The sequence below is a fragment of the Periplaneta americana genome, chromosome 3 (genome assembly GCF_040183065.1).
Source record: "Periplaneta americana isolate PAMFEO1 chromosome 3, P.americana_PAMFEO1_priV1, whole genome shotgun sequence".
NCBI lineage: Eukaryota > Metazoa > Arthropoda > Insecta > Blattodea > Blattidae > Periplaneta > Periplaneta americana.
In genome coordinates this window covers 161,644,225-161,659,840 of record NC_091119.1, presented here as the reverse complement: position 1 = coordinate 161,659,840, position 15,616 = coordinate 161,644,225, and the positions used below count along the sequence as shown (strand labels likewise).

Sequence of the window (15,616 nt, the reverse complement as noted above, 5' to 3'; positions counted from 1 at the left end):
GTGTAGTTTCTCTAGATGGACATAATGCTGTAATGTTATTACAGTGAATCGAGGACAGGTAAGATTAAAATAGCTTCTTATGCACAGAAAACTTGATAGGCTATTCTGTACATTCGTTTCCTGTATTTCGTAAAATAATTTTTATGACCAAATGAGTGGTCTCTGGATCAAAATTATCGCATTTTAATTATGCAAATACAATTTAAATTAAGTAACATAATAAACGATTTATCCTTATATCAAACACGAATGTTCCCTGGATCAAATGTCCTATTTTAATTATGTAATTACTTTATATTTATTTCTAAAGGGTGCAGCGGAGTGCATGGGTACGGCTAGTTTAAATATAAATTCAAACTGTACAATCGTATCTACGGAAGTGCATTCAGAAAACTCACACAAAACAAGGGTGACCAATGCCTAGTAATACTAATATATTTTATTTTCTTTCGAATTTATTTTAAGTAATTTTTAACTGCTTATTAGGCCCAATTTCGTTAATATAACATTTTTTTTGTAGCGGGATGAATTATTATTACGTTAAACTGAATAGTTCGTTACTTATGCGTTCTTTAAACTGAACATTTTTAATATGTAAATTAATAGTAAAATGGCTGGAACTAAAAAATTATTTCGTTATTCTGAAAAATTCGTAATTGTGGCATTTCACTGTATGTTAATAAGATGAGAAATTTTAAATTATTTTTATAATAATTTTAAGTGAAAACAACATTGTGACTTTTATCACGTGTAATTTTAACAAATAAGATATTTGTGTTCATTAGGACATATCTGCAATCATCGATTTAAGTAATTCTATTGCAGTCACTGTTAATTATTGGTGATGAGGAAGCAGTAACCCCGAAACATGTCTAATAAAAGAAGTATAATTTCTTCACGAAATGTGTTCACACAACTGTCTTAATTAGTCATTATATTTTAATTATATTTTAAGAAATAACCAAAATTTCGTTTACTGCAAGGCAACTAGCAAAATTTTAAAGTGTAACACCAGTTTAAAATCGTTTTAATCATGATTATGATGTTCAGAGAGCTCCAAATTACAAGGATACTGCATGTCTAAAGAAAGTGAATCTGTTAACATGCAATACACTGTGGCCATTAGCATATTCTCGAAACCAAAGCTGCTGTTATAAAATAGTGGTATGGTATAGTGCTGGTATGAAAGCAAGTCCCAAGAAGAGTCTGCAGAAATAGCTACGCCATACACAACTAGCCAACTTTACCTGAAACCTTACCGCATGCAATGTGTTCAAGCATTACATGATATGGATCTCTAGTGAAATACGAGCAATTTGAAGAATGTGTAATATATATATAATTTTTTTTTAATTTCAATTTGAAAAAAAATTTTTTCAGATTTTGTTTCATTCATCAGGGAAAAGCCGGGAACTCCATGGAATCTGGCATACCAGTAACCAATGAACCACACATGCACAACACTGATCTTTGCTTTCATCTGCTACAGAGCATGTGGACCACAGAGTATATATAACTCTGATACTCTCTGACATGGACATGGTTATCATTCCTGGACAGGAGTGAAAGGGGGCACCTACTATTTTAACATTTGGAATGTTGATTTTTAAATTATAATAAATGCCGAATTTAAACAAGAACATTCATTAATGTTATATTGTTGTAGCAAAATGGGTCGTCCTCAACATATAACTGTGCACATTTGTACTTTTTTATTCGTGCAGTTTCATGGTTTTTTATTTATATTTTTTTGGCAGCATAATAATTGAAACTACAGTCATTTAATTGAACACTGTAACAATGATCAGGTACTGATATTACCATTTCTATATTTTATTAATTTACCCCTCTCAAACCCCTGTGGTAGCTGAGTGGTCAGACCTCTGGCCTGTCATGCAAGCAGCCTGGGTTCGAGCCCCGGTCAAGTCTGAGATTTTTCATTGCAAAATCCATAGCGATACTTGTGGGGACAAGGTCGCAGTTGGGGTTCTTCTCGGGGTTCTCCCGTTTTTCTCCATATTAGGCATCTACATCATTCCATCAATGTTTCTCCATTTCGTCATCATTCCATAGCATTCCCCAATCACCGGCTGGTGACACACAGAAGCAGCTGGGCTAGGAATGAGGGGGATTGCCTGCTCGAAACTTGGATACGCATCGAACCTTAGTGTAGTCTGCCAGTGTGGGTTTAGGAATTCACCTAGCTCTATTACAGATAGTAATAAATCACACTACTGGGCTCTAGTGCCCCCTTCCCGTAAATACCATTCCATATTCTTCTCAAATGCATAAAATAGGAAAACAGCTTTTACCTAATAAACGATATTTCTTCTAAGTAATTAATGCTAAAAAAATGCTGTTTTTTATATTTTTTCTATAAATACAAAAACATTACTGCTGTAATTTTACATCTCTACTTATGGGTTTTAATGTGCACAGCTTAGGTTAGATTAGAGTTCAGGATTGTCTGCGAGAATGTACTGTATCTACCAAGGAATTCGATGAACCTCATCCAATTTTTAGATATTGCACATGCCACTAAACGGTTCCATGCAAGAAAGATTCAGGTCTTACCAATCAATAGGACAAGTTCTCTAGTCTATCTACACATTAAATTTCGTGCCTAACAATCTTACCTGAGGTATTATCTGCTTAGTTTGCAAAGCACTGTTTACCAGAGGCTGAGAGGATGGTATTAAGGTCTTCAATGTCTGCAAGTTGGTAGTTGAGGTAGTCTTTGTTGTACTTCCCGGAGCAGCAGAAACTATGGTCACATACAATGGGGGAGGAGGTTCCTGGCTTCCAGATGTCTTGGGTAAAGCAGTTGAGCAAGAATTAACAACATTTCTGTTTACTACACCTTGGCTGTTTGGAACTAAATGGTATTTCACTGGAACACCAGATGAAGGAGCAATTGTCGAAACTATTTTTGATTTAGAATTATCATAAACAACATATTTCACATCCGAATTTTTCCCTCCAAACATTTTATTCTTTATTGCTGACAGAGTTACTGGATTTGATTCTGATGTATTTGGACTCTTCGAAATGCCAACTAGAGTTGGTATGGTACTAAGTGATTTCTTTGCAGTAATACTTTTGTCTTGAAGGTTTACTATGTTCAGTGTCTTTTGGTGCACATCTTTACTCACTCCTACCAATCGGATCTTTTTAGGAGCAATGCACTCTTGATTATTATCACTGTTAGTGAGTATAAACTGCCCGCTAGTACTGGAACCTTGTAAAGGTCTTTTTACTGTAAGCCTTTGTAAGTTTTGGAATAACGAATTAATGTCTTGATTGGGAGGACTTGAGTTTGCATCAACCGAAGATGATGTCTTACTCTGGTCATTGTCAACTTTAACAATTAAACCTTCTGTCTGTATGGGAATGGCATTATTGGATTCAAGTTTCTTAACAATTACATCCTGAAACTTCTTAACAATTACATCCTGAAACTTTGTCTTTGGCTGAGTTTCCCCAACTTCTTTCTCTTGTTTACATGGGAAACCTCGAAATCCCTTAGATTCGTCTGATGACTCAAATGAAGGACTCGACATTCCTGAGTTTTCAATTGTTATATTGTCATCATAGTCTTTCTCAAATAAGTCCAGGAAACCTTCTTCTTTATCTGTAATATCACTCTTCTTTCCTGATCCACTTTCTTTCTCTTTCAATGGAGTTACTTGTAATGTACTTGAAAGTGGTGAAAAGCTGCCAGAATTATTCTGTCTGACTTTAAAGCTGAATTTACATTCAATATTGTCTCTAATGTTAACTGTTAACTCAGTTTTTTCTTTACTCATATTCGTTAACAACTTTTTATCACTGCTAGATGAGGCAAAAGAAGCCTTGGGAGATTTAACTTTGTTGTTGCCATGAAGAATTCGTGTTACAGTCACATCATTGTCTTTAGGTTCCTGCACAACTTCGGGCTCATCACCTCTTACAACTGAGATACTCACAGAAACAGAATCGTCTGTTTCATCCGTAAGCCTCAATGGACGAGAAATACTGGATTGTTTCACTTCGTCTTCATCTGTCAAGTAATCTGGAACAAAAGAAGAATGAAAAATTATGAGAATTCTATAACATAACAGTATTTTATAGAGTTCGTATCTTCAGCAGAATTTTGGACTTACAAGCAAACATTCTGACGGGGGCAGATAAAAAAGTTAACTTTTTTTCTTTCACCATGTTAATAATGTCAAAAGAAGTGCTTATACAAATTTTGGCCATTCGATCGCAATTACGAGGCCGTCCAGAAAGTGATTTTCCCCGAGGCCATTTATAGAAAAAAAAAAAGCACAATTGCATGGAAATATTTATTGAAACAGATACAGCAGTTGTTGCGCTATTTGTCAACATATCCCCCACTGGAATTGAGACATTTGTCATACCATGGGATCAATTTTTGTGTCGTAGAAGTCAGCCTCCTCAGACCGAAACCAGCGTTTGACTGCGTCTGCACCTCTCTCTGTCGATCCCATGATATGAGAAATGTCTCAATTCCGGTGGAAAATATGTTGAAAAATAGCTCAACAATTCCTGTGTCTGTTCTAATAAATTTTTCCAATGAAATTGTGTTTTTTTCTGTTAACGGCCCCTGGTGAAATTATTTTTTATAGCCCTCATAATTGCAGTCGAGTGGCCAAAATTTGTATAAGCACTTCTTTTGACATTATTAACATGGTGGAAGAAAAAAATTTAACTTTTTTATCTGCCCCCATCAGAATGTTTGTTTGCTAGTTTTAAATGGAAGAAGATAATTTAATAAAATTTTAATTTCAAATTAGTGTAACTCTGAAAATATTAAGATTAGGGCACATGTTTATATGGCATTTTTTGCTCAGAATATCTTCGGAAATAAGCTCCGTAGTGACGGTAAATCCTCGTGAATCACCTTGTATATCCTATCAAAGTTCTTGTGTTTATTGCTCTGATCTTATAGCATAGTAATTTTTTTTTGTCTTTATCTGATTATATTCTCATTTAAGTACATGATAACAGCACAAGTCTTTTTATCAAAATTGAAATCTCATCAAACGTAAAAACATCCATATGAAATGTATGACCACAACTATATGGTTGAATTTTGATTCTGGAGAAACCAAATGGCCAATTTATCTTTCCACGAGTGTACAGAACAAAAAGTGTAGGAGGAGGCAGCATGTTCTGACACAGAAAATCTCAAAAGATGTAACACTTTGTGTAGAATGTTTTTTAAATAAACCTATGTAAATTATTCTAATTTTTAATGTAATGTAACAAATTAGTGTTAATGAGGGTGACTGTGCAACAGATTATTTTACGATTATTTTGCAGGCTGCATGATGGAATCCAGAAGTGTAGCCGTATGGACCAGAGTGCTGCATTGGAGTTAAATTGCTCGTTTGAACTTGGTCAAGTGTCGCACCCTCGAGTGAGATACGATCGGTCGTGATACGCTCATAATAAATAGAAGCACAGTACAAGGTTAACTCACCGACATGTCTTATCTTGTATGGAAGGCAACAGATAAGATACACATATGTTTTGCTCACACAGTAAAAATAAGGCTTTATTTTCTGCGTTTATGACAAACGTTTAATGGAACAGTCAATGGAACGTACCAAAACAGGAACATGAAGTTATAAATAAAATAGTCTGAAAAACTTCGATATACAGTTATTATTGCTAATTAATAATTATTCAATATTTGATTTACCACATATATAATATGATAAGTCCATACATAGTGTTCCGCCTATATACTGTGACAATGTAGAAACGTTTTACAGAATATTATTGATATAGCAGTAGATTAATAACAATATTAGTACAGAGATAACGTCACAGAAAATATAATAAAACGAATAATCATGCTGCACAACTGTTACAGACGCAAAGATTGATACACTAATTATTAGAGATTATTATTATTATTATTATTATTATTATTATTATTATTATTATTACTACTACTACTACTACTAGAAAACTTGATACAGTTCTTGCATTATCGTGATTGTGTTCTCTGTTTATAATAATTACATTTACATCCAATAACATCTATCAGATGTGGCAAAAACAAAATCACTCCTGTGTGGGGGGTGGGGGGGGGGACATTTACCTACAACATTTATATTACGTTTTAAAGCAAGTTTTGTAGTTGTACTATGGAGAGGTTAGTTAAACACTGCAAAGTTTTGAAATGATAAACATCTATGATGTTACTACACAGTTCATCACTGTAACAAGAACAATTGTCTAACGCTCAGCTTATACCGTTCGAGGATTTATCGCTTGTGACAATTTTACCCATCATGCATGTGTGCTACCTATCGGATTATGCTATGAACTACTTGGCGCTCGAGCGAAAACGTCCGATGCAGACCTCTGGTGTGGACAAAGTAGCAGAAAGAAAATAAAATGAGCGCACTGTACGTAAAAAAAAAACTTATACTGTATACAGTTCCTAACAAGTATAACGTCAAACTCTAATCAAACACTTAAATAAAAACGTGTAAAAAACTACATTCTCGCACATGTAGAAAGTTAATTTTAACATTAATTATTAAGAATAATAACTGAAAAAACAAAGTAATTGGAAACACTTCAATAGATAACCTATACCAATAGAATGAGTTCACTGACCTGAGGGTTGGTTTTTCCACCCACGTAGTTAATACATAGACAACACTGCATTGCAACCATGGAAGCAGGTAAACATGCTATTTCTACTTTGTACAGTCTACACGTATCCTCTTCATTAATTTGTCATGCACAACTTTTCTTCATGCAAAGATTAATTTTGTACACTGCAAATCACGAATTGCAAAAAATAATATTTTGCATTAAAGTTTTTATTTTTCAAATGGATATTTTGTTGAAATAATAATTTAACTTTGTTGTTGTTCAATGATGAAGAGGCTTAAAAGACTTGCTCTGAAGTTCTATCTCGCTTCATGCTGTTGCTGTTTTCTTCTGTCTATGTTTAATAATTCTATGTTAACAGTTTGTCCAAGTTAGTTAAATATTTTTCAGCTTGGGTTTTCTATACATTCCCTTTGAGCAGATGTTTTGCTAAGCAATCATAACTGGACTAAACTGGGATGCAGTAACTGCTCATTTGCAGTACCTGAAATTGAACATGCCTTCTATCTACAGTGATTTATACTAATTATTGTCATATTCAGTTTTTGGTCAAACATTAATGGGCCTTTATCTGAAATCAATAACACACAACAGCAATATAGTCCAAATGGTAGAGTTTGTATCAAATGAAAAATGATATTATGAGAGAATTTTTTTTTACATGACAGGTTTCTTAACTAGTTATTTGCCCCAACTCTATGAGCATAACTCATAGATGTCACTAGTAATGAGAAGTGTAGACCAATTATACGATGAAAGAGTAATGGAACGGAGAAAAATTCTCTCTGGCGCCGGGATTTAAACCCGGGTTTTCAGCGCTACGTGCTGATGCTTTATCCACTAAGCCACACTGGATACCCACCCTGGCGTCGGCCAGAATCGTCTCAGATTAAGTTTCAACTCTTGGGTTCCCTCTAGTGGCCACTCTCTGCACTGTCATAGATGTCTATGAACGTAGGACTGAAGTCCACACATGTGCTGAGGTGCACTCGTTTGGGTATCCGGTGTGGCTTAGTGGATAAAGCATCAGCACGTAGAGCTGAAAACGCGGGTTCAAATCCCAGCGCCGGAGAGAATTTTCTCCGTTCCATTACTCTTTCATCGTATGATGACACAGAATATCTGCATGGAAATATCATATGTACTTCGGTACATTAAAATATTATATATGATATGCGAAAGACGGCGCTTATTCCGTCGGATCTCGGCCAACTAGTCACTCATAAGAGTGCACCTCAGCACATGTGTGGACTTCAGTCCTATGTTCATAGGACCTATGACGTAGTGCAGAGGCCGGCCATTAGAGGAAACCCAAGAGTTGGAACTTAATCTGAGACGATTCTGTCCGACGCCGGGGTGGGTATCCGGGATGGTTTAGTGGATAAAGCATCAGCACGTAGAGCTGAAAACGCGGGTTCAAATCCCAGCGCCGGAGAGAATTTTCTCCGTTCCATTACTCTTTCATCGTATGATGACACAGAATATCTGCATGGAAATATCATATGTACTTCGGTACATTAAAATATTATATATGTAGACCAATTAGTTTGTCAGAGGCTATCCAGAGTGCACAATAGGCAATGGGTGTACATTGTACTCATGATGAAATTGTTGGGATGTTATGGGAATCAGAGTACCCAGAATAAAACCTCTGCATTGTCTGGACCAGGGGCTTGGAATTTGAACCTGGGATCCTTCGTTAATAACCCCAGTGCGCTAGAATTGAGCAACTGTGGCGGTACAAATTAATTATTATATACAAAATTGTTTCCAATTTTCTTTGGGATTTCTTAAATTTTACAGTTTCTGCCACAGAAGTCATTAGTCTAGTTCTAAATTCACCATGTTATAAATAAAATAAGTATGTGCCATGGCAACCCAATATGCGTGGGCAAATTTTCATAAGAAGCAATTATTAGTTTTACAACAGTCCAACTGAGTATAAAGATGTTATCTGACAAGAAAGGAAAATGCTTCAAATCTCACAAATAAACCACGAACATCTTTTAATATTTGTATACCAATTTTCGTCAATGGAAAACTAATCTGAAACACACACTGAAAGCTAAACTAAGCTATGCTATACTAACCGATGCTAAGCTAATGATGTATTATGACACGAAATGGTAGCTAAGTTAAGCTAGACAGGTGTTTTAAAATGGCTGCATTACATCCACTTAATATTTGAAGGGAAGACAATTTTAAGTATTGGCTGCTGTCATGGAAGATGAAGAAAGAAAGAAAGAAACTGACTGCTTATGTTTATAGAGGCCGAAATCAAGACTGACTGTTCAAAATGACCTCATCATTAAGTTAGCAATATAAACTTTAATGCAATGTAATAAATTTATTTCATAAAGTGAAAAACACGTTACTGAATTAATAAGCAGTATTCAAATTATAATACAGTGAAACTTCCCTTAACGGACACTTCCCAATAGCGGACATTTTAAAATTCCCCTGCAAAGTAACATTGGCCCTTATGATAAAATTCTTCCAAATAATGGACATTCTCAATAACGGATGCGAACATTGAAATGTATCTCTCAACAACAATTAAAACTTCCAAATAACGGCCAGCGTGAAAGAAAAAAAAAAAAAAGACATCTCTGGCATTAGGTATGAAGAAGGCATAAATCTGCAAATTAACATGAAAATCAATGTTTACGTAAACATTATGTTCGAAGTAATTATATGCATTCATTACGTGATTTATATTTATATGGTATAGGTAAGAAAGTATTGGGACAAGCCTAGAACATTTTTTAGAGAGAGTCCATTCAGTCACTGTATGTGACAGTGAGTTCGTGAAATATTCATTCCTTTTTTAAAAGTAGAACACAAAGTGAAAAATAAACATATTAATAATACAATAATAAAGAACCTGCTAATACTATGGATAAGTGTAAGTGTTGGAGCATCCGCTATTATTGCATGTGATGACATTCAGCGTACAACTAGTAAACATAAAAGTTATACCAAATAGCGAAGTGAACAAATATGAAGAAGCATCTTACAGAATCAGTGATGGCATAACTCTCTAGTTCATGCAAGGATCTTACGATCTTGTTAAAAAATTCGACAATATTTATTTGATAGAATTAACGTTTTACTGTTCTTAGCTAAGCAAGGTAAAGGTGTCAGAGAACATAATGAATACGTATTCATATTTTCAATGTTTATGTATAGGTATGTATTGTCCACTACTGTAAAATAATGGTTAGCATGTCTGACCGTAAAACATGGGAGCCCAGGTTTCAGATTGGATTTTTTTCCGAGATTTTTCCTCTCATTGATTAATTGAAGTAGAATTGCTGGGTAACTTTCGGCATTGGACTTTGGACTCATTTCGCTATCATTTATTCAAATGTCATTGACATCATTACCATAGTCCGGGTTAAGTTCATGGTGCAGCATGCTGTACATGTACAAGAGCGCAGCCATTCGACAACATATATCATTACAGAACAGGAGTGGTAACACAATAAGCCTTGGGCTATTGTGCAAGCCATCAGTTCCCTCCTCCATCAAGAAAAGAGTATGTATTTGTCTTTTTTATGTGTGTGAGTACATATATATGCTCAAGATAACAATACATATTTATGAATATCTATTTTACCAACCTATTGTGCCCCTCCTCCCAAGGAAGTCGTTCTATCTTCGTCTCTATAGATGTGAATGATTGTTTTTAGTTGGTTATTTAACGACGCTGTATCAACTGCTAGGTCATTCATCGTCAATGGGATTGATGATAGTAAAATGATATTTAGCGAAATGAGGCCGAGGATTCGCCATAGATTACCTGACATTCTCCTTAAGGTTGGGGAAAACTTCGAAAAAACCCAACCAGGTAATCAGCCCAAGTGGGAATCGAGCCAGAGCCTGAGCGCAACTCTGGATCAGCAGGCAAGCACCTTAGCCGACTGACCTACGACCATGGCAAGGCATTTTACTGACCACAAAGAGAGGAGAAGGGATATTTCCATGGAAATCCTTGGACACATTCAACTGCCACAAGTTGGTTGTTGTTTTAATTTCACTATAATGTATTCAGATGGTTCTTTTTTTTTTTTCTTTTTTTTTTATTGGGTTATTTTACGACGCTATATCAACATCTAGGTTATTTAGCGTCTGAATTAAATTAAGGTGATAATGCCGGTGAAATAAGTCCGGGGTCCAGGACTGAAAGTTACCCAGCATTTGCTCGTATTGGGTTGAGGGAAAACCCCGGAAAAAACCTCAATCAGGTAACTTGCCCCCACCGGGATTCGAACCCGGGCCACCTGGTTTCGCAGCCAGACGCGCTGATAGGTTCAAGAAAAGACCTATAAACATTAATATCATTGGCAAAATGACAAATGAAGTGAAATGTTGCAAAAACACCTAAAGCATATGAGAAAAAGTATGTGTCGCCTTTTGTAAGTCCAATTTTTTATTTGTTAGAATCATGTTGCTACCTGCTATTCCCCATATGATGTATTATTTTATAAGAATATTCTAAGGACTCAATGTGTACCTTCAACTTCCCAATGCGATTTGGTACACACAGAAAAATTTCAAGCACACACAAAAAATATTTTTGTAATTATATGATGATGATAAAAACTTACCATCTGAGTCACTTTCATCACTAGTTACTCTTTCTTGCTTACATGCAGTGCCAATCGGGAAATCAGGCAAATATTTTCGAGTTTTCCTAAAAATAAATTCACATACAATAATAAAAAATGTATAAGATCTGTTCTAAAGAATTTTACTTATATACATAATTAAATGTTACTTCGACGTGATAGTATAGAATACAGAAATGCAGTATTGTGTTTACTTTCCCTCATATAACTATTCAATCTCTTTGTTTTGAGTGTCTGGGTAATAATTTAAAACAGAATTTTCAATTAGAGATAGCATACAAAATATGAAACATAAATTCCATTATTTCCAACTGTAAGTTTGTATACATGTCATATTTCAATATATCAAATCTCAGTTTAACAGTTCATAGATATTTAAACCTATAACTTATGTTCTTATTACATTTCAGCTTTTGAATATACAGTACTTTGAAACTTCCCTTCCTGCTGTTGGCTAGGCAGTTACTTTTAAAAATCATTAAATCAGCATATATGTATTGTACAAATCTGGCTTACAGGTAGTAGCTCCCTATAAAGCAGGTTTGAATAATTTCAAGGAAAAATTGTTCCGGGGCCGGGTATCGATCCTGGGACCCTTCACTTAGCACGTGAACACTCTACCGACTGAGCTACCCCAGGAACTATACACGACACCATCACAATTTTTCCTTTTTTATCCACACAACTCACATGAGCTGACAAGGCGCCAGAACTCAACTGTGAGTGCACACAATTACTGTGTGACTTTAAATTGTGGCTTTCTGTTAACGTACCTCCAGTAACGAATGTATTATACAAATCTGGCTTTCAGGTAGTAGCTCCCTGTAAAGCAGGTTTGAATAATTTCAAGGAAAAATTGTTCCAGGGCCGGGTATTGATCCCGGGACCGTTCACTTAGCGCGCAAACGCTCTGGGGGGGGGGGGAAGGAAAAATTGTGACGGTATCGTGTATAGTTCCTGGGGTAGCTCAGTCGGTAGAGCATTCGCACGCTAAGCGAAGGGTCCCGGGATCGGTACCTGGCCCCGGAACAATTTTTCCTTGAAATTATTCATATATGTATTGTTTATTCATCCTTTATGTCTGCAAGGAAACATACAGCAGGGTCCATATAGGCCAGTTTCTATCTGATGCTTTTCCAATTCACTGCAGACTAAAGCAGGGGGATGCACTATCACCTTTACTTTTTAACTTCGCTTTAGAATATACCATTAGGAAAGTTCAGGATAACAGGCAGGGTTTGGAATTGAACGGGTTACATCAGCTTCTTGTCTATGCGGATGACGTGAATATGTTAGGAGAAAATACACGAACGCTTAGGGAAAACACGGAAATTTTACTTGAAGCAAGTAAAGCGATCGGTTTGGAAGTAAATCCCGAAAAGACAAAGTATATGATTATGTCTCATGACCAGAATATTGTACGAAATGGAAATATAAAAATTGGAGATTTATCCTTCGAAGAGGTGGAAAAATTCAAATATCTTGGAGCAACAGTAACAAATACAAATGACACTCGGGAGGAAATTAAACGCAGAATAAATATGGAAAATGCGTGTTATTATTCTGCTGAGAAGCTTTTATCATCCAGTCTGCTATCAAAAAATCTGACAGAATTTATAAAACAGTTATATTACCGGTTCTTCTGTATGGTTGTAAAAACTTGGACTCTCACTCTCAGAGAGGAACATAGATTAAGGGTGTTTGAGAATAAAGTGCTTAGGAAAATATTTGGGGCTAAGCGGGATGAAGTTACAGGAGAATGGAGAAAGTTACACAACGCAGAACTGCACACATTGTATTCTTCACCTGACATAATTAGGAGCATTAAATCCAGACGTTTGAGATGGGCAGGGCATGTAGCACGTATGGGCGAATCCAGAAATGCATATAGAGTGTTAGTTGGGAGACCGGAGGGAAAAAGACCTTTAGGGAGACCGAGACGTAGATGGGAGGATAATATTAAAATGGATTTGAGGGAGGTGGAATATGATGATAGAGGCTGGATTAATCTTGCACAGGATAGGGACCGATAGCGGGCTTATGTGAGGGCGGCAATGAACCTTCGGGTTCCTTAAAAGCCATTTGTAAGTAAGTAAGTAAGTAAGGAATAAAAAAAGAACCAGTGAACGACAAGGGGAATACAAGGAGAGCGAAGCAAGAGATGGTTGCATTTATATGTGATAGTCAATTCCCAAGTTATTCCCCCCATACCTAGTGAGGAGAAAGATGTAGTTCTACGTCAAAATATCTTATCACAGAGCAAGTATAATTTATACCAAAACAATGCACCATTATCCAAGAAACTAGAGCATTGGCTTTTCACACTTGGTAAGCTGGTTTTGAAACCAAGTAGATCCAAGTGCAATTTGTGACGGACAAAGACAATTCTTAGTGGTAGGTTTTCGTGGAGTACTGTCGTTTCCTCTACTAGCATTCCACCACTTATCCATTAATCATCATCACCATTATCATCATCATCATCAACATATGGTGCTATATACGAGGGGGATCCAGGAAATAACGACCGTTCACTCATACCCGCCGCGCAACTGACTCCCCTTCCTTGTTTGAAGGTCAACTGGCTTCCTTAACATGTGTTCTCATAATGTTGTGAGTACTGGTTGCAACAAGTCGCCATTGTGCATTTTGTGTTACTTCAAAATGAACGACGTGATTGATAATCCCGCCGACTGTGAGGTGAGGAGTGTGATTAGATTTTTGAATGCCCGACATTTGAAACCTGCAGAAATTTACCGGCAATTGAAAGAAGTGTATGGTGATACTGTAATGAATGAAAGAAATGTGAGAAAATGGTGCGAAATGTTCAACAATGGGCGAACAAATGTCCACGATGAAACTCGACCCGGACGCCCATCACTCATCACAGAAGACCTGAAGACTAAAGTGAACGACAGAATCTTGCAAGACAGGCGCACATCACTCGACGAATTGCATATTGCCTTTCCTGACATTTCTCGTTCTTTTGCTTGGTGAAATTGTGTCGCAACATCTTGGCTACCACAAAATCTGTGCACGATGAGTTCCACAGCAACTGAGTGACCAACACAAAACTCAGAGAATGGCCTCAGCATTGACATTCTTGATGCGATATCACACAGATTACGACGCCTTTCTTGATAAAATTGTGACTGATGATGAGACCTGGTTGTCTCACAACACCCCAGAGACCAAGCGCCAATCACGTCAGTGGCATAATCCCTCATCACCCAAGAAACCGAGAAAATTCAAACAGACTCTCTCAACACAAAAAGTCATGGCTACTGTCTTTTGGGATCGCAAAGGTGTTCTTTTGCTGGATTTCATGCCAAAAGGCACTATGATCAGTGCAAATCGTTATTGTGAGACTTTACGAAAACTACTGCGAGCCATCCAAAACAAGAGGCGAGGAATGCTTTCGAGGGGAGTTGTGCTTCTTCACGACAACGCCCGCCCGCACACTGCTGCTTCAACTCGAGAATTGCTGGATCAATTCGGTTGGGAAATCTTTGATCATCTGCCCTATAGTCCAGACCTTAATCCTAGCGATTTTCACCTTTTCACTAAGCTGAAAGACTTTCTGGGTGGTACGCGTTTTGGAAGTGATGAAGAGTTGAAGAAGACAGTGAACACCTGGCTTAATGAACTGGCGGCAGAGGAGTATAACACGGGAATTCTAAAGCTAGTGAACAGATACGATAAATGTTTAAATGTAGGTGGTGATTATGTAGAGAAGTAAAGGAAGCTTCAGTTATGTAACAGACTTTGTTTTTTTTTTTTCAAATAAATCTATTTTTTTTTTTATTTATTACAACAAAACGGTCGTTATTTCCTGGATCCCCCTCGTAGTTTGCCTCACATAGTGCACTAAGGGTAATGCCAATGCAGCATAAAGAACTACAACTTCAGTATGTTACTCCAAGATGGGGACGCTTCAGTAAGTGATGTAAAGTCAAGCATCCACCAATGAGTAAAAAAAAATAATAGTAGTAAAAAAGAAACTTTATACTAATTCACGCAAAACAGTAGAAGTTTAGGTATTTCAAAACATAGGGAACAGAAGACTTAACTACTCAAAGATAAATCGCGTATGTTAAATTAATTAATATTCATATTCAGAATTTCATCAAGAATTTAGGAGAGTGGCCGACTAATATGTAGGTATGCTGACTACTGTGTTACCTTGTTATGGACTGAATAAATAAATAGTGTTTTTGTTAAAATTCTACGTTATTTCTCTATAAAATATATATATTATCGTATTAATGTAGGTCATAAAAGAATGCCGAAATCTGGTTCCTGGTATTTACCATATTTTCTCGAATATCCAGCACACTTTATTTCCGAGATAT

At 36.4% G+C, this 15,616-nt stretch overlaps 1 protein-coding gene across 2 annotated transcripts in view; it reads right to left on the bottom strand.

Annotated features, from left to right (window-relative positions):
- Positions 1–15,616, bottom strand: part of LOC138696782 (uncharacterized) — an 80,771-nt gene that overhangs the window by 10,491 nt on the left and 54,664 nt on the right. For both annotated transcript variants that reach the window (XM_069822186.1, XM_069822187.1), the window contains 2 exons: positions 11,247–11,332; positions 2,637–4,051 (listed from right to left, as the gene is read on the bottom strand). In XM_069822186.1, coding sequence (XP_069678287.1) covers positions 2,637–4,051; positions 11,247–11,332 — 1,501 coding nt within the window. The remainder of the gene's footprint in view (positions 1–2,636; positions 4,052–11,246; positions 11,333–15,616) is intronic.